The sequence below is a fragment of the Pelobates fuscus genome, chromosome 6, assembly GCF_036172605.1.
Source record: "Pelobates fuscus isolate aPelFus1 chromosome 6, aPelFus1.pri, whole genome shotgun sequence".
Classification (NCBI taxonomy): Eukaryota; Metazoa; Chordata; class Amphibia; order Anura; family Pelobatidae; genus Pelobates; species Pelobates fuscus.
The window spans coordinates 184,042,072-184,066,228 of record NC_086322.1 but is presented as its reverse complement, the minus strand read 5'-3'; the positions used below and the strand labels follow the sequence as shown (position 1 = coordinate 184,066,228).

Below are 24,157 nucleotides of genomic sequence, written 5' to 3'. Positions count from 1 at the left end.
CGAGCGATTAGGACAATTTAGGCGTAAATGACCTCTGACTCCACAGTACATACACAACCCCTCCCTTCTCCTGAACTGTCTCTCCTCTTCTGAGAGGCGAGTATTGCCTATCTGCATAGGTTCTGGAAAAAGTGAGGTTGTGGATTCAGAACTTTGAAATGAAGGAGCTAGTTTAAAGGAAGGTCTACGGTTTCTCTCTCGAGTGTTCTGCCTCTCTCTTAAACGTTCGTCAATGCGAGAAATAAAAGAAATTAAATCCTCCAAATTTTCAGGAAGCTCTCTAGTAGCAACCTCGTCAAGGATTATGTCTGATAACCCGTTTAAAAATACATCTATATAAGCCTGTTCATTCCACTTAACCTCTGCCGCCAAGGACCTGAACTCTAGTGCATAATCCACAAGTGTTCGGTTTTCTTGTCTAAGGCGCAACAGTAATCTAGCTGCATTGACCTTTCTACCTGGAGGGTCAAAAGTTCTTCTGAAAGCAGCTACAAAGGCATTATAATTATATACTAACGGATTATCATTTTCCCACAATGGATTGGCCCATCTCAAAGCTTTCTCAACAAGTAATGTGATAATAAATCCAACCTTCACCCTATCTGTAGGATAGGAGCGGGGTTGTAATTCGAAATGGATACCTATTTGGTTTAGGAAACCACGACACTTCTCTGGAGAACCACCATAAAGTACAGGTGGAGTGATACGGGAAGAAGCACCTACAGTGGCTACCTCTAGACCTGAACTCACAGGAGAGATAGAAGTATTACGCATCTCCTCTGGTTGATTACTAGAACGAGATAGTAACGCCTGTAGTGCTAGAGCCATCTGGTCCATTCTGTGATCCATGGCGTCGAACCTAGAGTCAGAAGGACCAACCTGAGTGTTTGTACCTGCAGGATCCATTGGCCCTGTCGTAATGTCAGGATCGGGACAGGGATCCAACACGCAGAGTACAAACAGGTGGTAGGTACGTATACCGGACCTTAGAATGGCCGGACTTAACGTAAGGAGTAAGTAGAGAATGGTCTAGTAACAAGCCGAGGTCGGGGGAACGAGAGGACAGGTAAGCGAGAGACAAACCGAGTCAAAGGGTAACAGAGATAAACAGGGTAGTACAAACAAGCCGGGTCAGAACCAAAGAGACAACTAGAATACAAGAGCACTGAGTGACTAGACAGGCTAGAACCACGACAGGGCAATGAGCAGATGCCGAAAGCCTTACTTTATACCTTGATTCTAGAGGGTAATCACGCCCCCGACGAGTCCTGATTAGTGCTCGGGACTTGACTGACAGGTCGACCCGGGTTTGCGTCATGACGTCGACTACTGAGCGTCGTGTCATATAAGGAAGTGGATCCCTCGCGGTCGGCTTGTAAATGGCCGAGAGAACCGCGAGGAACGGAAGAAACAACCCCTCTGGGAGGATAAACGTCTAAGTCTCTCACCTCCTCTGAGGTAGAGACTACAGGTACCCTGACAGTATGATGTTGTATCGATCAGGTAGTGTAAGGGTTACGCCCGCTTCACAGTGACAGACCAAACTCCCCGTTTAACGTACCGCAATCAACCGCAAACAGTCCATTTGCACAACCGCAAACTCCCTATTTGCACAAGGTTGGATACCAAGCTAGCCATGTCCCGTTCCTTGTCCTCACTGATGTCATTGAAGGTCTCTCTTCCTCCACCCAGGAAGCGGGAGATGGAGAAAGATGCTTGGTCGGTCCTCCTACTTTAAATTTGGGGCAATGCGCGTGCAATCTAATGTGCCACCAGAGAGGAGTAGTGTGTTAAGTGGTACTATTCTTATCAGTTTAATCCCTGTTACGTCCCCTATCAGGGGACGTGTATATAAGGCATCGATTTTAGGAAGCGGGAGATGGAAAAAGATGCTTGGTCGGTCCTCCTACTTCAAATTTGGGGCACTGCGCGTGCAATCTAATGTGCCACCAGATAGGAGTGGTGTGTTGAGTAGTACTATTCCTATCAGTTTAATCCCTGTTACGTCCCCTATCAGGGGACGTGTATATAAGGCATCGATTTTAGGAAGCGGGAGATGGAAAAAGATGCTTGGTCGGTTCTCCTACTTCAAATTTGGGGCACTGCGCGTGCAATCTAATGTGCCACCAGATAGGAGTGGTGTGTTAAGTAGTCCCCCTCATCAGGCCTTTTTTAGTCAAATGTATCGCCCACTGTCAGTCCCTTCGGGATCCATCCCTCATTCATCTTAATAAAGGTGAGGTAATGTAGACTTTTTTGACCTAGGCGACTTCTCTTCTCAGTGACAATACCTCCTGCTGCACTGAAGGTCCTTTCTGACAGGACACTTGAAGCGGGGCAGGCCAGAAGTTCTATCACAAATTGGGATATCTCAGGCCACAGGTCAAGCCTGCACACCCAGTAGTCAAGGGGTTCGTCGCTCCTCAGAGTGTCGATATCTGCAGTTAAGGCGAGGTAGTCTGCTACCTGTCGGTCGAGTCGCTCTCTGAGGGTGGATCCCGAAGGGCTGTGGCGATGCGTAGGACTTAAAAAGCTCTGCATGTCCTCCATCAACAACACGTCTGTAAAGCGTCCTGTCCTTGCCGGCGTGGTCGTGGGAGGAGGAGGATTACTTTCACCTCTTCCCCTGTTAGATTCCCGTTGTGCTGTGACATCACCCTTATACGCTGTGTAAAGTATACTTTTTAATTGATTTTGGAACTGCTGCACCCTTTCCGACTTGCCGTAATTCGGTAACATTTCAGGCACTTTCTGCTTATACCAGGGTTCTAGTAGCGTGGACACCCAGTACAGGTCGTTCTCCTTTAGCCTTTTTATATGAGGGTCCCTCAACAGGCACGACAGCATGAAAGACCTCATTTGCACAAGGTTGGATGCCGAGCTACTCATGTCCTGTTCCTCGTCCTCAGTGATCTCTCTGAAGGTATGTTCTTCCCCCCAGCCACGTACAACACCACGGGTACCAGATAGGTGACAACGAGCACCCTGGGATGCCTGTTGTGGTTGGTCTTCCTCCTCAAAGCCACATTCCTCCTCTGACTCCTCTTCCTCACAATCCTCTTCCAGCGTTGCCGCAGGTCCAGCAAGCGATGCTGATAAGGCTGGTTCTGGTGGTGATGGTGACCACAACTCTTCCTCTTCACGCTCATCTACGGCCTGATCCAGCACTCTTCGCAGGGCACGCTCCAGGAAGAAAACAAATGGTATGATGTCGCTGATGGTGCCTTCGGTGCGACTGACTAGGTTTGTCACCTCCTCAAAAGGACGCATGAGCCTACAGGCATTGCGCATGAGCGTCCAGTAACGTGGCAAAAAAATTCCCAGCTCCGCAGAGGCTATCCTAGCACCCCGGTCATACAAATACTCGTTAACGTTTTTTTCTTGTTGGAGCCGGCAGTCGAACATTAGGAGTGTTGAATCGCAATGTGTCAGGCTGTCGCAAATCAAGCGCCTCACTGGCATGTTGTTTTGCCGCTGGATATCGGAAAAGTGCACCATGGCCGTGTAGGAACGCCTGAAATGGCCACACACCTTCCTGGCCTGCTTAAGGACATCCTGTAAGCCTGGGTACTTATGCACAAAGCGTCATATGATCAGATTACACACATGTGCCATGCACGGCACATGTGTCAACTTGCCCAAATGCAATGCCGCCAACAAATTTCTTCCGTTGTCACAAACCCCTTTGCCGATCTCCAGTTTGTGCAGAGTCAGCCACTGATCCACCTGTGCGTTCAGGGTGGACAGGAGTGCTGGTCCGGTGTGACTCTCTGCTTTCAGGCAAGTCAACCCCAAGATGGCGTGACACTGCCATATCCGGGATGTGGAACCGTACCTGGGGAGCTGGGGGGGTGCCGTTGATGTGGAGCAAGACGCAGCAGCAGAAGAGGACTCAGCCAAGGAGGTTATGGAAGAGGATGGAGTAGGAGGAGTAGAGGAGGTGGACCCTTGCCCCAACACTGTGTGCCAGACATGCCATTACTTCCATTACTTTGTGACATTGGCTTCTTACGCTCAAACATGTCCTTGACAGACACCTGACTGTGGGCAGATGAGCAGGAACTGCTCAAGGCGAGAGACGGAGGTGCGGATGGTTGAGAGGGGGCAAGGAGGACAGCAGTGGTTAACGTGGCTGAAGATGCCTTACCAGGAGGAGGATGGCGGCTTTGAGTTCGCAAAGCAGTTGTACCTAGGTGCCTAGGTGGGTGTTGGACTTCCCACGACTCAGTTTCTTTTGGCACAGGTTGCAAATGGCATCGCTGTTGTCAGAGGCAGACACACAAAAGAAATGCCACACTGCTGAGCTCTGCAATGACGGCATTCTGGTGGTGGCAACAGCATGCGTTGATTGGCGTGCTGTCTGGCTGACCCCGGGTGCCGATGCATGCTGTCTCACTGTGCCACTAGCTCCTTGCGACGACCTCCCCCTGTTTCCAACTCGTCTCCTCCTCTCTGTCTCCCGATCTGAACTTTCCCCCTGTTCTTCTTCTCTTCTAGCGGGCACCCACATGACATCCACAGACGCATCGTCATCATCAACCGCTTCACTTGTATCTGACAACTCAGAAAAGTAAGCAGCAGTGGGTACAACATCATCATCATCACACCGTACGTGTGTAATGCTGCCTGACTGAGACATATCCCTGTTATCTACATCCTCTGGCAATAATGGTTGCGCATCACTCATTTCTTCCAACTGATGTGTAAATAACTCCTCTGACATACCAAGTGAAACGGCTGTGGTGCTAGTGTTGGTGGTGGCGGCAGGCGGGCGAGTGGTAACTTGAGAGGTGCCCGAAGCTAAGCTGGAGGAGGATGGTGCGTCGAGGTTCCGAGCGGAAGCTTTAGAAGATTGGGTGGCCTGTGTTAGCCAGTCAACTATGTCCTCAGAACTTTTCAAGTTCAGGGTACGTGGCCTCTGAACACTGGGCATTATTCTAGGGCCAAAGGGAATCACAGCACCACGACCACGACGGCCCCTGCGGGGTGGCCTGCCTCTGCCTGTCATTTTTTTTTTCGATTAATGGTACTATGCGTGCAAGCTACTGTGACAACAGCTATGAGTGGCACTGGTGTGACACAGTGCCCTGGCACTGCCAGCACTGCAAACTGCAAGCTATTGTAACACCAGATATGAGTGGTGGCACTTGGCAAGTGGGCACAGTATACGCTGTGAGCCTGACACACACGCTGGCAGACAACTAACTGCTATTCAATCTATTACAGTCAACATTTTTTTTTTTAAATGTACACTACTGTTACACCAGATATGAGTTGCACTGGTGTGACACTGTGCCCTGGCAGGCCCTGAAACGCACACTCATGAAGGAAACTGACTGCTATTATATTACAGTCCAAAAAGTTTTGTTTTTTTTAAATGCAAGCTTTTGGGACACCAGATATGAGTGAGTGGTGGCACTGGGCAGGCCCTGAAACGCACACTCGTGAAGGAAACTGACTGCTATTATATTACAGTCCAAAAAGTTTTTTTTTTGTTAAATGCAAGCTATTGTGACACCAGTGAGTGAGTGGTACACTAGCCTAGCTATCAATTTCCCTATCAAATCAGCAGCAGCTACACTGTCCCTACCCTCACTAAGAATGCAGCTTCACAATGAATGTAAAATGGATGCTGTCCAGGAGGTGGGAGGGTCTGGGAGGGAGGGTCTGCTGCTGATTGGCTGGAATGTGTCTGCTGACTGTGAGGTACAGGGTCAAAGTTTACTCAATGATGACGAATAGGGGGCGGACCTAACAGCGCATGTGTTCGCCGTCCGTGGCGAACAAGCGATGTTCGCCAGTAACTATTCGCCGGCGAACAGTTCGGGACATCACTACTTGTGGGACTTCAAGATCCAGACAGACAAGCAAGTGCTGGCCAAGCAACCCAACATCGTTGAGGTAGACAAGGAACGAAAGACTGCAGTCGTGGTGGATGTGGCAATACCCAGTGACTATAACATCAGGAAGAAGGAAAATGAGAAGGTGGAGAAATACCAACGACTGAAAGAAGAACAAGAAAGGATGTGGAAAGTGAAGGCAGTAGTAGTCCCAGTTGTGATAGGAGCACTCAGGGCTGTGACTCTCAAGTTGGGGGAGTGGCTTCAACAGATTCCAGGTGGGACATCTGAGATCGCTGTACAGAAGAATGCAGTTCTAGAAACAGCTAAGATACTTCAAAGAACACTCAAAGTCCCAGGCCTCTGGTAGAGGACCCAAGAATGAGGAATACACATACCACCCAGGGGTGAGAAAATCTTATTTTTTTTTACTATATATAAAATGATTTCATTTTGTGAGAACATGTATATATCCATTTATAAAAAAAAATAAGTGACACATGACAAATAAAACAAACAGATATGCAATTATGATAATCTATGTAGAAGGAGAGAAAAATGTTTTGCTTAACAGAATTAGACTTTTATTATGACCATTTTCCACATATAGCCAAATACCAGTTTTAGTTTAACCATTAACTGCATTAATGGGACTACACTGAGGCTTGGTAATGAAGCCCATGGAGAAAGCACAGCTTAGGGAATAGGGCCCTGACAGCGCTAGGAGGTGGGCTAAGGGTGGGAGCAGTAGGGGATTGGTGGATCAGTGTTTAGGGGTTGGCTGATATAAATGGTGTAACGGCACCCCAGGTATAAAAGGGGTTAAAAGCCGTTTAAGGGTTGTTCCATTTCTTGTTCAGCTTCCAGATATACAGGCAGCTACTGAAGACACCAATCACCCGAACAGGAAACCATATAATTGCCATAAACAGCCAAACCAGAACCATACGAATGCTGTAAACAGCCGAATAGGAAAAACCATACGAAAGGTTTACACTCCTAGCAGTCGAACTGGAACAGCATACAATAAAACCCTCCAAGAACGAGACAAAGTTCCGTGTTGAGGGTCAAGCAGGAACAGACAGAGCTGTGGGTTTATTGGCCTTATATACACATTCTTACACATTAGTACCACCCACAGGGTTTTGCAGAACAACCAATCAATACGTACAATACACTCAGACACTCCCACAATTACATCACAATCCCTCCTCTCTATCCTGGAGATAATTTGGAAGTAATCCAATTATCTCCAAGGACAGAGGCAAAACTCCATTGAGCACATCTTAGTAAAAAGACACAAAAATACACAATGTTGCAAATAATGAATAAAACATATACTTTCTACATATCCCCAGATAGCTTAGATCTGAGCGCACATTATTACCGAATGGTGCTCAGATCACATACATACAGTTCAATTGCCATGGAGCCAAAGTCTTTCCCATAGTCTTTCGTTACACGAATGGGCTCCAAGGCTTAGCTATCTGGGGTAGCACTATTCACATGTACAAAGTGCCGAATGACCCAGTGTCCGTGTAATTACAAGAGAAGGTTGTGAGTTTAAGATGGCCGCTGCCACGTGTTCGGCTATACGAACAGTGGCCACCCAGCGGTCACCAAATAAGGGAGGTAAATCACCGGCACACTCCTTGCCCAGGTGGTCCCTTCATTCGTGCATTGGTTCGGTAGATTCAATCTACCGAACGCCCAGGCAGAAAGGCACGAATAAGCCTTTCTGCAGGGGAAAATCGAGCGTTTCAATACGGGGCCATAGTCCAAAGGGAGCAGGCGAGCAACCAGGCTTCTCAAAAGCCCAGTGGCGAGGTTGGTTTCGCCACATCTGGTCGGCCATTTTGTGATCTCTCACTCTAATTTCTTACCTAGCAGAGTTGGTACACGCTTGTTGTTGTTGGGCCTGGTAAGCTTTTCTTTGTATTTTAGGATGGCTGAATGGTCGGTGGAGGAGCTGCTTTCTAGCATTTAGGAGGCTACTAGGAGCAGGGGGACAGCATGACTGCAGGAGTGGCTGGCAGCAGTGATGGCGGCGTTGGGGCAAGATGGCCGCGGAGGAGGGAGCCCGGCGTGGCTGCGGAGGCCTCCACAGCGCCTTAGTCCAGGGATGGAGGCAGGGGAGACCCCCACAGGACCTGCGGGCCTAGCAGGAGCCTGCCGCAAGGTATCCCACCCGCGCATGAGATGTGCATAGTTGGCTCCGCCCCCCATGGTGGACGCCAGGAGGCGCAGGCAGAGGGCCCATGGTCCCTGCTGGGTTGCTTCTTTGAAGGGCAGTTCTTTGTTGACCTTTCCCTTCCCATGGGTTGTTCCATTTCTTGTTCATACTTCGAGAAGTTCAGCTCATTCCTGGAATGGGTGGTGAAGCGGCAATCTGGGAGCCGGGCGGTGGTACACAACCTGGATGACTTCTTGTGTGTGAGCCTGGCTGTTTCCCCAACTTGCCGCTTCTTGCTGAGGACAATCAAGTGTGTGGCCAGCACGTTTGGGGTGCCCCTGGCAGCGGACAAAACGGAGGGCCCGTCCACATGTTTAAGTTTCTTTGGGCTGGAAATCGACTCACGGCTAGGGGAGTGCCGTCTCCCCTTTGGCGAAACTCGTGGGGCTGCGGCAGGCAGTGGTGACAGTCCACAGTAGTAGAAGGTCATGTTGTAGGAGCTGCAATAGCTTATCGGTAAGCTCAACTTCGCATGTCGGGTCGTTCCCATGGGGCGGATATTCAGTCGGAGCCTTGCCAGGGTGCAAAGTTATTCGTAGTGGCCTTTTTGCTGCCCTTCTTCGGCGCTCTCGGATCGGGGAGGTGGTCAGCGCTAACAGCGCAAGTCAAGGGGGGATATTGCTCTCGGTCGTTCGGTTGGAGCCCACAGAGGGTGGTGATTTACCTTGCCCGGTCTAAGACTGATGTCACAGGAAAGGGTGTCGAAGTGGTGCTGCATGCTTTTCCGGGATCCCCCTTGGGCCCGGTAGCTGGTATGTCTCGATACTTGTCTCAGCGTCCAAAGACTGGCGTATCGTTTTTAGTACCCAATGATGGTTTCTCGCTCTTCCGTTTCCAGTTCCTCAGGGTCTTTTGGATGGGGCTTAGCAGGCTGGGCCTCCGGCCAAGCCAGTTCGGGTTGCACTCGTTCAGGATAGGGGCCGCGACAGAGGCTACATGGTTGGGCCTGGGGGATGAGCTTGTTAAAAAGATCGGTAGGTGGAATCGGTCTGGTTCCGGTATTACGTTCACCTTGACAAACTGGTGTGAGAGCTGGATTGGGGGCTCAGCTTGGGGGACAGTGCCTAAGCTGACATATTTCTCTTGTTCCCATAGGTCAAGTGGCTTGGATCGTGGGCTATTCCTTCATATTCTGGGCGAACAGGAGAGCTGCAGTTCGTTTTCGGGGTCAGCAGCTGGGCTTCCCTGAGGACCAGATGAGGTTGCTCTGTTTCAGCTACAGGGGCTAAGGGTGGCAGGAGGTTTGCAGTGAGGTGTTTAGGATGGTGGCGGGGGGGGAAGAAGACCGGATCTGCTGGTCTTACACGCAGGTGGAAATGACCTTGGGCTTATCCTGCAGCGTCTCTTGGTTAAGCGGATGAAGCAGGATATTAACCGCATTAGGGCGAGGGTCCCTGGGGTGCAGCTGTTCTCATCTGAAATTGTTCCCCGGCTCCGTTGGTGGCACGCTCGGGATCCGGCAGCTGTAGGTTGCTGCTGGGCAAAGGTGAATGGGTTTATGGCTAGCTTTGTCAGAAAGGTGGGGGGAGTGGTGGGCCAGCACAGGGAGCTGGAAGATGTGTTAGCGGGCTATTTGTCTCCTGATGGGGTTCCTCTCTCAGATGTGGGGTGGGACCTGTTTAATTTAGGTTTGCAGGAAGACTTGTCCAGGGCTTTATTTCTGCGGGGTGGGCGGAGCTCAGACGGCTTAAGGTTTCAAGGTCTAAGCTTGTGGCGGGTGGGGTAAGGAACATTAAGGATAATGGGTCTTAGTTAATATAGTAGTAAGGGGAGTTAGTTGATTGGTTAAAATGGTACACTGTTCGTACATGTTTTGGTAGGTTTCGAGTCCGTTGGTGGCTCAGAACCTTGGTGGTGTAGGGTTATCTGGGTATACCCCTACCAGGTGAAATTGATCAATGTTGGCATGTTATATCATATGGTTGTTATATATTGGAAAATGTATTATGTTGTGGGGTCATTGCCTTGATTTAAATATGGGAAAGATGATACGATGTAGGGGGTGTGGCAGGTAATGACCCTTATATATAATTGTAAATTATAAGTTATGATTATTATTATCTTTATTATCATTAAAGCTGTTGACAATTTTGACCCATACCTCTGAGTGTCGGTGTCTTATTGGTTAAGTCCGGTTCAGGTCGTAGATATCCCTACCCCTGCCCATATGGCGACTATGCACTTGTCAAGATTCACATTGTGGCCAAAAGGCAACTGGATATTTTTAAATGGTTGAAATTGTTTAGATTGAGGCTCTGGTGGGTTTATCTTTACACTACTCCTTGTTTTATATTTTCCAGTATTGTGCTCACTTATTGAGTATAACCCCTTTGATGCCAAAGGTGTAACTCCACCTCTGTCAGAATCAGTGGGTGTCATCAGCCAGCCCAAAATAACAGTTCCAAGCAAATTTCGATGAACAGACACTGACTTGTTGAATGAATGACTGTTAGGATCAACATCTGGCTTCTGTAGATATGCAGAAGCCACATGTTATGAACCGGCTGAACACGAGACCAGATAGGACCAGGTAAGAGGCTAAACATTTGTAAGACATCAGCAGGTATGGAGCCCATTTTTACTCATTGAATTGAGCAGCAGCTTTCTACCCATGGCCAGAATCCCCTTCACTTTTGATTGAACTTCTCTAACTTGGGTAACTTCTGGCACAGAGAGGCTGTGCAGATAGAAAGAGAGGCTGCAGTATGTCTGCAGGGGTGAGCTGTGAAAATCAGGCAGTAAGGAAGGAGAAGCAGAGCGAGGGATATATTCTCCTCTCGTCAGCCTGCAACTCCACTGTTAAAAGGAAACTCTGGAGTAGCCAGGTCAGGAAAAAGGATGGTGGGTTGGGAGAGGGGTTAGCATAGTATTTTCATGTGTTTACATGCTAAGTCTAGATGTTATTTGATATGTGATTGTGCATGATGTGTGCATTATTTGGGTGGACTGACTACTTGGGCACATGGGTCATGGACCATTCATAGACATGGTCCAGATGGGAGATCGGAATTAAAAGTTGAGGTGTGACATAGGGGCTACAACATCACAAGAGTGCAGATAATACATAGGTCTGATTAGGGTTAAACTATTCTAAAACCTATTATCACCAACACCAGCAGCTTCATAAAAGACCACTGACTTCCTTAAAAGGACACTATAGGCACCCGGACCACCTCATTTTATTGAAGTGAGCCCAAGTCAACCAGTAGCAAAATGGACTTTAACTAAATACACTACAAATCTTAATTACATTACATTAGTGTGAATGCAGCACAGTGTCTATAAGGAAGGCTGTGGGGATAGACAATAACATGGGAATTTTTTAAAAAGTGGCAGGGCAGTGGAACAATGGGACACCTCCAGGCCAGAAAACAATAAGATAGGAAAAGAGAGAAGTTGGAGAACGTATAACCAGCCAGGTCAGAAAAACAGAGTTACTAAAAATTCCTATAAACTATCAAAAGTCAATGCCAAAATATACACATAAAATTCAAGGAACGCACTAATTGGAAACTAAGATAAAAAAAACACATTAGGGCACAGAACCAATGTTTAAATAGGGTTCCCTAGACTCTGATTTGTCAATGTCACCCTGCGACTCCAAAAAGTGATGAAATTAGGTCACCGGGATGATGCTAACAATTCTGAACTGGAAGTGACGTTCATTTGGCGTTTAAGGACGCCCCCTTACAGGTCGCATGACCAAAAGGTGCTTTTGACGCACATAACCTGCGAGGAAGACTGAACCGGTGACATTGATCAGGTAAGTATAACTGCAGTCTATGGCTCGACGCAACAGAGCTGTTCCTTAAAGGAGCACTATAGGGTCAGGAACACAATCATGTATTTCTGACCCTATTATGTTAAAACCACCACCCTGGCCCCTTCTTGGCTCCCTAAGTATAGTAAAATATGCTGCTAGGTCTGCATCTGAACTGACTGTCTGCTGACATCATCGGAAGTGGTGGTATGAGCAAATCACAATACTTCCCCATAGGATTGGCTGATACTGTCAACTAGGCAGATCAGGGGCAGAGCCAGCACAAGCTCAACATAGCCCTGGCCAATCAGCATCTCCTCATAAAGATAAATTGAATCAATGCATCTCTATGAGGAAAGTTCAGTGTCTGCATGCAGAGGGTGGAGACACTGAATGGCAGTGCTGCACACTAGGCAGTACTGCCACAGGAAGCACCTCTAGCAGCCATCTAAGGAGTGGCTAGTGGAGTTATTTTCTCTGAAAAGACAGTGTTTATTGCAAAAGGCCTGAATGGAATGATTCTACTTACCAGAACAAATACAATAAGCTGTAGTTGTTCTGGTGACTATAGTGTCCTTTTGGAAGTTTGGAAAGTTTGGAAGCTTAAGAGGGATGTATGGGAACAAAACTTGTGTGGACTGGCTGACAATAAAATGAGTTTAGGTAATGCAGACGTTGGTCTCTCTAACACTGTGGCATGTCCCCTTTCTTTTACACTTACTACATACACATTTTCTCTCTCCCAGACTATATACCAGGAACTTCTGCCTGCTAGTAAGAAGGTAAGGAGAGAAGTGGACCAGCGAGTGCTAGGGGACAGTCCTTAGAAAGCATGGAGTGAGCGCATCATTAGACGCATTTATGTCAAGCTCAGGGTGCTACCTGCATAGTATGCCCTTAGTTGGACAGCCTGCAGGATTCGCGGGCAGCCTGACATGCATTCATGCCAGGCTGTCCTTCAAATTCTTTGGACAGACATGCCCCCTTTTTGGGCATGTTCTCCCCTTTTGGCAGGTCTGGTCACGTGATTCGCACCAGTGGCCCACCCTTTTACCCCGCCCATTGACTTCCTGCTTCACTGGACACTGCTGTTAGGGGTTATGGATTTACTTGAAAGATGAAAGCATAAATTAGACAGAGATTAGCATAGAGTATGTGTTTTCTTATAGCTGCATCCTATGAGTTTCCCTCCAGCACCATCTCCATCAGATACATGACGCTTGGGAGGTATGACTGATTTAGTGTTTTAGGTTGATAAAATTCCGTAATTAGGCCCATCATAATTGTCAGCACCAGGCCCAGTGTGCTCTTAATCCGGCCCTGGTCGTCAGGAGCATTGTCCGACAATTTTCACCAATTGTTGTTACTTACATTGCTTCCTGCCATCTTTCTCATTATCTTCATCATTCCTTTCTTCTTTTTCTCCTAAAATAGACAAGGAAAAGTAGGGACTTTTGTATTTTGCAAAAGTAAAGGTAGGAGCCACACTCAATCCCAGCAGCCAGCCGGTGCTCTGGAGCAGGACCAGCAATCCCACAACGAAGAGGGAACACAAGAAATTCTACAGGCACTCAAGGTGTTGAAGCCGCAGGCAGTTTTAATGGAACAAAAAAGAACAGCAATGTTTTGACCTGCTAAGAGGTCTTTTACAAGCTTGAAAACGACCTCTTAGCAGGTCGAAATGTTGCTGTTCTTTTTGTACAGCGAGGGGGTGCAAGGCTGCCCAGGGAGATTTTTTTTTATCCCCTAGCTACTTAGGGACTGAGGTTTCCCCTCATGGTCAGAGCCTGTGTTCCTTTATTACTGAAATATCAAAATCAACTTCAAAGTAATTTAGATCTCTCTATACTTTTACATTCAGTTTTGACACTTTTGTCATTACCGGCAGCCCAAAATCCCTGCAAATTTGCATCTGAATTGCCTATAGCAAATGCTCAAGATTACAATACAAGGTCAGATTAGAGTATCATTGCTGACATTGCAGTTTAGAGGCATAATTGGACCAATAAACAATGTATTAATATTTATTACCAGCATAACATGTCTCTATTTTATAGAGTGATGAATAACTGTGCACAACAATGTATAAAAGTGAAAAAGGGGAAAGTACAACTAGTGTTACAGCTTTAACCAGCATTCTGCACTGTGGCCATACACTTGGCTCTGTGTGAGGATGATGATGATGAGGAGGAGGAGGAGGTGCTGCACAGAGAGCGAGAGGGAGGTACAAGGAAGGTCACAGAAACCATTGCTGACTCCAGGAAGAGATCCTTTACATTGCAAGCCTTTCCTGTGAGCACAGACATCATGGTGTTAGAAAGCATAGCTCGGGTCATCAAAGTGCAGCTCCCAGCTTACCTGAAGAAGTTGCCAGTCCCAGACAGCATTGCTGGCTTCACCAGGCTGACAGGTAAAGGCATATTTGATAGTGAACACTGCCCAGGCCTGCCCTCCTCCTCCACACTTCACTAAAAGTGCAACGTGCTGCACCGTGCTTGTGTTTTCCCAGCAACATGTAAATACAATGTGTCTCCCATGTATAATAGTACTGATCTAGAAATGTCACAGGAATTGGCAGAAGGGTGGCAACACTAACTAAAAGTGTAGAGTAAACTTTTTTTTTTTTTTTTTGTACCTCACATTGCAGTCCTGCTTACACTGCCATTCAATGTTAAAAACCAGCAGTGCTCCCATTATGCTTTGTGTATATATAGTGTGCATGCCCAGGCAAAATCTAAATTTGCAAGCTTCTTTTCCATCAGAATGTGGGTGTATTTTCAAGTCTTGTATTGCGCCAGCAAGTGACGTGTAGAGTGCAAGTCTGTAGTCCCATTTGGCAGATCAGATAATTTTTTGCCTTTTAAGGTATCAGTCTCCTGTAGGGTGAAATGGAGACAGAAAGTTTGTGGGTACAGACTTTGCAGACTGGGTGCAGTCTATGAGACGTTGCTCGGCTCATTAGGACAGTTTACTGTTGTTGATGACATGGCTCCTAAACACTCACTATGGACTAAAAACCATCTATTCTTTTTATATATACACAGGAGTTACGATATTTGCATAGCTGTTTTCATGGTGGGAGGAGGCTTGTATGTATGCAACTGTATTAAGATATGTTTTTTTTTAAAGATTTTTAAATAAACAAATAAGCAGCTAGCAGAGTCTCCCAGTTCTTTCTCTTGTAGGAACAATGGGCCCAGTGCTATTATATGTGGCTTTGCTTTATTTCTTACTTTATTTTTTTATTTGCTTTTGCAACAAAAAAATAAATATGCAAAAAAGATTTTTTTCTTGACGCATTTTTTAAAAACAAAATAGTTTTCATTTATTTTATCTAAGATAATTAAATGACCTTCCATTTCAACTTACCACAGCAAAGTAGATATCCATTAAGTAGATATCCATTGCAATTTCATATGAGGCATTTCATAATTTTCTGTAGCAATCAATTTTAACTTTTTTTTTATTTTTTATTTTAACTTTGTATTATTCTTTTTTTTTAGCTGTGCATAAGATAACAAAGGCGTGTTTGAAGCCATGTCAGCAAAGGCAAGCATAATAATATCAAACTGTGTGATACAAAAGCATGGCATTGAATCAATAGCACATATTTTTTTTAAGGTAAAGAAAGTAAAAGAAAGGACAAAACATAATAGACTATGAGCTAACAGTATTATGTCCCAGGATGCCCCCACCCACAAGGCCTCTATTGATATTTGAAAGTAAAATCAGGTCAGCAGGGTGAAATTCAGCAGAGTCACAGATGGCTAAGAATAACGTTTGGATATAGAAATACAATGAAAGGCTTGTTTCCCTCAGCGTCATAGGTAAAAAAAAAAAATGGCCATGAGTCCCCATGTTCTCTCAGCCTATGCCCTTCATGGGCTACACACAGTCTGCTAACATGGAAGGGCCCCAAAATGCTAGTACTTGTGAACGACTCAGAAGCCTCCTCACCGGTTGTCTCACAAGTACCTCTGTCTCTCTCGTGACCACCAGTATGAGCCACAACGAATGGCAGGGTACAGTTGGGGATAAGGATACCGTTGAAGGAAGACAAATTAACCATGTTGAGGCATGGTTAAAAAGGCCCTTAGATGGCTCAAAAGGCCCTTGCTCGGATCCAGTCCCTCGGAGTGAAGCAGGACAAGGCCAGTGCTTGGCAAATTTACTAAATAGATATACTTTACTAAATAGATATACTTACTTGCCCATCCCAATATGTACATACTATATAACATAAATTACATTTATTGTGTTTCTATTTATTTTTACCATAAAATTGTACCCAGTTCCCCAAGAACACTTAATGATCTACCTAGTTATTACTAGTGATATGACATTTCTCGTATAGATGATGTTCTGCAACTAAGTATAAAATGAAATAAAATCCTCTGTTGCAGTAGTTACATTTTTTAACTTAAATCTTTGTTTCCCGCCCTATCTATATCATTGTATAACTCCTTGCATTAGATATATGCAAATTGAGCCGTGGCTCCAACCGGGTTACAAAACAGATTTTAACCCTTCGGGAAAGCAATTTTGAATAAACACGGGCAGCATTATTTAATAAAGTGAGAATTGTAGGGAATTTTAAAGTGAATTTTAAGTAAGGCAGAAGTAGCAGAATAGCTGACTTGAAGAATTTTCCCAGTTCAGCTATTTTGGCCTTAAAATGTAAATTCAATTTTCATTTACTTTGATTTCCCACATTTGTCCCTCAAGTAAATGGCACTGAGGGATGCTTGGAGTGAAACTATCTATTTGTGTATTAAAGGTTGCTGGCTTTCCACGGTGGCAGATAGTTTCTTTAAGCTTGTTTTTAAGATAGTTTCTTTAAGATTGTAAGCTCATTTTGACAAGGCTCTCTTTGCCTACGGCTCCTTTATTTCAGACATGCATTAGGATTAAAGGACCACTATAGGCACCCAGACCACTTCAGCTTAATGAAGTGGTCTGGGTGCCAGGTCCATCTAGGATTAACCCTGCTTGCTGCTATGTTTACCTATGGGTTAATCCAGCCTCTAGTGGCTGTCTCATTGACAGCCGCTAGAGGCGTTTCTGCGCTTCTCACTGTGATTTTCACAGTGAGAAGACGCCAGCGTCCATAGGAAAGCATGGAGAATGCTTTCCTATGGACTGGCTGAATGTGCGCGCGGCTCTTGCCGCGCATGCGCATTCAGACGATGACGAGCGAAGGAGGAGGAGAGTCCCCAGCGCTGGAGAAAGGTGAGTGTTTGTTTAACCCCCTTCAGCCCGGCGGGAGTGTGACCCTGAGGGTGGGGCCACCCTCAGGGCACTATAGTGCCAGGAAAACGAGTTTGTTTTCCTGGCACTATAGTGGTCCTTTAAATGTTTGTCTTGTTTACAGCCCTTAGAAAGATTTATTTGCTGAATAAATAATTATAATTGTGTTTTACAGCAAGGGACTGGATGGCCACAGAGAGGTTAAGTGCTTAGTTAGATTTAAATATCGCAAGTGATCACATACTGTGTATCTCAGTGGCTGCTGGGATGCATCCGAAATATACATCAGCCTTGGTTTCCCCTGTTTCAAACCCAATGTGACCTGTTAAATACTCCCATACTACCTCTAGACTATAAGCTCATTTGAGCAGGGTCCTTAACTACCTGTTGTTGCTGTTACATTTGGTTATTGTCTCACTTGGTAAATTCCCCTCTTATTGTAAAGCTCTGCGGAATAAGCTGGTACTATATAAATAATAACCAATAATAATACTTTCTGAATGTAAAGGTTTTTATCTTCTAAAAACAGCTGTTCTTATCCTGTTTTTGTTGTGGCTCAGTGAGGCCACTGGGAGCTATAGTCTTTAAGCTCCCGCACAGTTGAAAATGATATCTCCAGTTTTAGGAGAAAGGGATTCTATTAAGATCTATCTGTACTGTCTTCAGCAGAGTTATATGTTGGCTCTCTTACATTGGAAGTAGTGTGTAGACTTTAAAAAAAAAATGTATTTATTTATTTTAATGAAAATAAATGTTTGCAGATCCTCCCTGTTGTTGCTCACCTTGACTGAGAAGTTTTAATCAATCCTACTATACAAATATATGGTCGTAGAACTGACACATGCGCAATGTCACTTATGCAAGTCCAATACTACATCATCCGTATAGGGGCTCACAGCAGATTACTTTTTAAGGACCCAAAACTTGAGCACATTTTAATATTTTTAAGGTAAATCTATCTGCATTGCTGTTAATGTGTAGACTATGATTACCATTTCCAAGTAATAAAAGTAGTTAAGTGAATTTGTGATTGGAGATATTTTTGTTCCTAAAACTGAATCCTAAATAACTTTTACTTTTCTTTAGTTTCAGAATGGTTGCGGTTATTGCCCTTCCTTGGTGTTATGGCACTGCTTGGATACCTTGCTGTTCGACCGTTCTTAGCAAAAAAGAAACAACAAAAAGACAGCCTAATAAACCTTAAAATTCAAAAAGAGAACCCCAAAGTAGTGAACGAGATCAATATAGAGGACCTGCACCTTGCTAAAGCTGCATACTGCCGATGTTGGCGCTCAAAGACCGTAAGTACTTTATTACTGGATAAACTTAATTAGGTCAGTGAATGCGTATATCTAATAGTAGGCCAGTGGAAATAGACTTTTCTTTAAAGGACCACTCTAGGCACCCAGACGACTTCAGCTTAATGAAGTGGTCTGGGTGCCAGGTACCTCTAGGATTAACCCTTTTTTTTATAAACATAGCAGTTTCAGAGAAACTGCTATGTTTATAATGAGGGTTAATCCAGCCTCCAAATCCTCTAGTGGCTGTCTCACTGACAGCCGCTAGAGGCGCTTGCGTGATTCTCACTGTGAAAATCACAGTGAGAGCACGCAAGCGTCCATAGGAAAGCATTATGAATGCTTTCCTATGCGACCGGCTGAATGCGAGCGCGGCTCCTGCCGCGCATGCGCATTCAGCCGATGACGTCGCGATCAAGATGGAGAGGAGGAGGAAAGCTCCCTGCCCGGCGCTGGAAAAAGAGGTAAGTTTAACCCCTTCCTCTCTCCAGAGCCCGGCGGGAGGGGGTCCCTGAGGGTGGGGGCACCCTCAGGGTACTCTAGTGCCAGGAAAACGAGTATGTTTTCCTGGCACTAGAGTGGTCCTTTAAGCTTACAACACACTATATTTGAACCCAGTACCATTTAGACCTTTGTAATATTATACAAGTTACAGAACTTTTTGTTAAAATAGTGGTTTATTTTGAGCCATACCGTTCCATATTGAGATGTTTGGAAGCAAACAGGAAGGAGCCTGATGATTCACCGTGGTCTCCAGGCAACTAAGAGAGCTATCTATGCACAGAGTGCTGTGGAACTGTTCTCGTATATGGAGAAATGCATTGACTTTGGTCTAAGCAAGTACATTTTAAAGACCATGCTGGCCTGTTTGGGGACATTCCTTTGTTCAGAAGTGTGAACAGGGGGCCAAAATGCAGAATAGTTGTGAGTATGCTTCATTATGTGTAACACATGTTTGCACATTATAGACCAGAAGTTCTTAAAGGTGCTACTCGAAGCATCATAATCACTGTATGATTATGGTGCCAGTAGTGCCCTGGTGTATTCAAACTGTTTAACACTTACCCTGGTGCCTGCGGTCTAGCCCTTCTTCACAGATATCATTAAGAGAAAGTTCCTACTTATGCATTAATATAAACTACATCCAGCATTAGAAATGTCCTATTCAGCTATATCTGTGAAAAAGACCATGAGTGCCCAGGGGATCCAGGTAAGTGTAAAACTTTTTAAAAGGTTTTGATTCTTAAAATGGCAGCGTGCCAGGGGATTCTTGGCACCATACTGCTACAGCGTGTAGTATTTTGTTGCTTGGAGTGCATTTCTAACTTGGATCTAAATAATGTTTATGGTATTGGCTTAGCGACACAGTCTTCAGTTCTAATATTCTGTTTGTCAGATCTTCATTGTAATTAAAAAGGCAGCACTGCAACAGTAACCATTTATGGTGAGCAGTTGTTTGGGTTCTGAGGATTATCACGTATCTGTTCCAAACACTGCACTGCTGGCAGTGAGCCAGGATCTCCTAGGCATGAGCTTTGCATTCGCTCTTCTGAGCTAACCCCTGCAATGCACGGCCAGCTCATTGGCTGAGGGTATCAGCGGATGGCTCCAAACCAGTGAGCTAAGCCATTAACTGCAGGGTTTAGTTCAGACAGAGAGCCACAAGTAGTGAAGCCGTGGTGGCAACGGACCCAGGTTAAAAAAAAAAAAAAAAAGAAAGCATTTAAAAATGGTTTGACCTCTTACAATTGTGGCCACTGCACACTTGCCACCATAACCTCTACAGTGCACTGTAGTAGTTATAGTGCTTGAAGTGTTCCTTTAAAATATAACCCCTGAATGACCTCTTAGTAACTAGTGAAAAGTATGTGATTTACAGCCATAATTTGTGTATAAGTAATAATACTTGGCAAATATGTGTGTATAACATGGCTGTAATTTAAATTTTCTCAGTCAGTCTAACTATATTTCTCTTTGAACTTGAAGAGTTTTTCCATGGTCATAAGATCTGTTATGGATACTCTATTTTAAGACATGACTCCTCCAAAACTAAAATACACTACCACTAAAAAATTATCAGAGTTTACAATTGAAGCCCCCCTCAATTACATTTGTACTATTTACAAAACACGTGCATTTGACAATTTTTAAATTGCACAGTAATTTGACTTAACTGGCGTGCATACACAACTGACACCGGTATGTTTGAATTCAACTGGTGTTTTTCTAGCACTAACTAAATACGACCACTTGATATTACTAAATACACTGCATCCTTAATGATTCCTTTTCTGCAATGAATCATTATAATGAAAAATCTTGGACTCTATCCCTAATCACTATGCACATTTAAATAACTGTTTGTTTGTTTTTTAGTATCACTAGTATCATAAAGTTTAAGCTCACCTGTCGTGTCAATGCAAAACCTCTCAAGTGAGTCCTATGCTAACATTTTACAGTGCTTCATTTTGTATGTTAAAAAAAACGGGGGCAGAGCCAAGCAGCCAAAGTTGATGGATGAACATGATCTTGGCTCCATGTTTTATTGCTGTATTATCGATATCCCGAGCAGTTACATGACCTAAGAATGGGGGTGCTGGTACACATACTTACCATGGGTTGTAAGACCAAGAATCAAAAATCTTATAAGCCCAGGTTGGGCATGAATATCGAGGAACTCCTGAGACAAGCACATTATGCATGTGGGCCCAAGGTGGCCACTGACCTCAACAACTTTCAGACTCCTCAGAGGAGTTAATGCTGGGCAGAGCTGCAGTCCTGCCGACTCTTCCACACTCTCAGACTGACCCACGGAGTGAAAACTCCCAGCCTTTTGCTACAGCCACTCTGAAGGAGCTACTCGCTGACCTCTAGAAAACTATAGAGGCGGATGTGGCAACGCTCCACTTAGACCTTACAGGCCTTGTAAATTGCATAGGGACTGTGGAAATGGCATCAGAGAGCCACCATATGTGTTTTGAAAATATAGTGCTCATATTTTATTCTGACCTCTCTGGGGAAACTCTACAATGGAGAAAGTTTCTGCAACCCTTTACCGCTCTACTCTGGATCCACCAACTCCAGGTGATGATCTCTGCGAATGCTTCCGGTCTTATGGGGGGATGCTACTCACTCTGTCCGACACCTGGTTTGACACTTTCCGATGTACTTGACTTATACAATGTCTACTGCTCTCCTTGGGCAACCCCAACCCCCTTCAATCTCAGTGGCGAATACTAGATTACATTGACTATGCCCAGAGGTGTAAAACAAATTGTGGATTTCTGCCTATTGTCCTAAGCTCAAATAAATAATACCATTATACATCTCGGATGATTGCTACTAGTTCAGGAAAATTGCATACCAAGTCAATTTTGATTTCTTTTTACACCTCTTATTATTGGCCTACTTATGTTAGATATTGATAGATTAGATGTATAATAGAGATGGTTTCTAGCCAACTCCCGCTTAGAACAAATAATGTTTTGCCTACTTCACACCTGCTTAGGCTTATATATATCCCTAAAAACACCTCACTGGTTCCTTTGCTTGTGATTATTAATGTATCTTGTTTTATTATAACTCTTTACTTGTCTTGCATGACAGTGGGATGAGCAAAAAAACAACACATCACTGATGGTTGTGGTAAAAAAATTTAAAGTTGACGCGTGAGACCAAAAAAATTAAATATGCATCTCCAGAAATCCATTCAGGCTCTGGAAATGGGCAACTGTTTCACCTGTGAAGAGATTACAGCTTTTTGTTTTTTTGTGTGTATGTATATATGTATATTCCATAGTGGTGCAGAAGTGTTATGATAGGCAAAATAGAATACGGGGACAAGATGGCTAGTAGAAAGCTAGTAGAGCTAGTAGAAAGCCAGGAATCTATATAAAATAATGTATGTGATATAATTTGTTGTGTAGCAAGCATATCATCATACAAACGCCTGAATAAGTAATGTTGTATAAAACATCTTCCCTCTTTTTTTTTTTTTCCCCATTTATAGTTTCCCGTTTGTGACGGCTCTCATAATAAGCACAACGAGGTAGTAGGAGACAACGTGGGGCCTCTTATTCTCAAGAAGAAAGAAGTGTAGTTCATCTCATGCCAAGTCTTTGATCCAGGAACCTGAACCTGTGTCCCTGCCCACTCTGTGAAATGAGCCTTAAAGAACGTACTCCCTGACCCCAACACATTTGAGGCTAGTTCAGCTAATGTGGTGCATATTGTCAAGGTTTGGATGTTAATTGTGAAATAGAGCGTAATGTAACATGGTACTAAAACTCCAGTAAAACTGTATGTCTGTGCCTTGTTTAGAGGTGCTTGACCCATCTCTATATAAATACCAGTGTCCCAGGCCTCATTGTTTTTGCATATTTAAAATCTGGTGTGTGTGTATGTATATATATATATATGTGTGTGTGTGTATATATATATATATATTCCCTCATTTCTTTTGCTAGGCTCTTAGACCACTTTTCATTTGTGAATACTTATAACAGGGGTAGGCAACATTTTTGATACTGTTGTGCTGAAGTCAGGTTTTGAAGTCACTTAAGGTGCAACCCTATTTTTTTAAATACATTTTTCTTTTAATAATTTGGAATGGTAACGTTTATGTTGAGATTTCTGAATGTGTACTGTATCGGTATGGCATCTACTTTTGTGAGGTTTTATGTGTATATATGTGGGCTATGCGTGGTGGCCTGTGTGTATTATGTATGTTTGTGGGATGTCTGTGACGTTCTGTGGGTGTAGAGGGATTTTGCGGCAGTGTGTGCGCGCGCGCAGGGGGCGGAGGCTCAGGGATGTTTGTATCCTCAAACACAGAGGAAATGTAGTTCCAGGTGCAAGGCAGACAGGGAGGACAGGGTCGGGCAAGGAGCATGTGGTCTGCACCTCTAGCAGGTGCAAGTTGCAGTAATCAAGTTTGATTCATTGAATGCCAGACTGCAAGGGATTGAGGACTTTTTTTTTTTTTTTTGCGTCTGGAAGTGCAGAACACACTCTTCCCACCAATGTCCAAGCAGGGACCAAAGCCCCCTCTCTGCAAAAGGGGGCAAAAGAGAGCACGCAAACCCTGCACACATTACACACACCAATTCTATACAGCTGGCTCACATGACACGTAATACACACAGTCAATACATTAATTATTCATTAAACTGTCATATTTACTATGGGGGTGAAATATTCAGGCTTATGCACTAAGCTCTCAATGTTCACAAATTAAATCTGAATTGGGAAAAACTATTGATTCATTGTATGTGGTGTTTTGTGTTTGTGACCTCTTCCTAGTATAATGTGTGGCTTGCTTTTTCATTGTTGGCTGCCAGTTATCATATAGTTGAGTTGTCTATTGTGTGTGTGTGTGTGTGTGTATAGGTTGCTTGTAATATGTTTAATTTTAATGTGTTCTATCTCTGTGTGTGTGTGGTTGGAGGGCTGCTTCCAAGGTTGTGTATGTGCGGTTGTCTTTAGAGTTGAGTGGGAATCATGTTTGGGGGGTTCCTATTAAGTTATGTTTTGTGTGTGTGTGTGTGTGTTCTTTATTTTTTATAAATAATGTCTGCTCCTCTTTCCAGACACAAATCCTCATTCCTCTCTAATGGTCTAGTGCTTTGTATTTGTGGTCTGCATCTTGTGTGGATGCGAACTGCTTGTCCCTCAGTATCTACTCTTGCACTTTTCCTGCATGACAGAGTGATGTCTTGATAACCTGCAGCAATGATCTGAATCCCTAAGAAGTGTTGGAATGCAAGAGAGGGTTACTTGT

General features: G+C 44.5%; 1 protein-coding gene across 1 annotated transcript; it reads left to right on the top strand.

Annotated features, from left to right (window-relative positions):
* Nucleotides 1-14,106: 14,106 nt before the first annotated feature.
* On the top strand, nt 14,107-23,631 carry CISD2 (CDGSH iron sulfur domain 2). Its single transcript, XM_063458559.1, has 3 exons — nt 14,107-14,243; nt 18,167-18,381; nt 22,388-23,631. The coding sequence occupies exons 1-3, from the start codon at nt 14,141-14,143 to the stop codon at nt 22,475-22,477; spliced, it is 408 nt and encodes a 135-aa protein (XP_063314629.1). The 5' UTR covers nt 14,107-14,140; the 3' UTR covers nt 22,478-23,631.
* The last annotated feature ends 526 nt before the right edge of the window (nt 23,632-24,157 follow it).

Bases quoted from the DNA above. Each gene is read 5' to 3' on its own strand.
- CISD2 (XM_063458559.1), top strand. From the start codon at position 14,141: ATGGTGTTAGAAAGCATAGCTCGGGTCATCAAAGTGCAGCTCCCAGCT. The intron at 14,244-18,166 runs GTAAAGGCATAT...ACTTTTCTTTAG, and splicing joins TGGCTTCACCAGGCTGACAG to TTTCAGAATGGTTGCGGTTA. The intron at 18,382-22,387 runs GTAAGTACTTTA...CCCCATTTATAG, and splicing joins GATGTTGGCGCTCAAAGACC to TTTCCCGTTTGTGACGGCTC.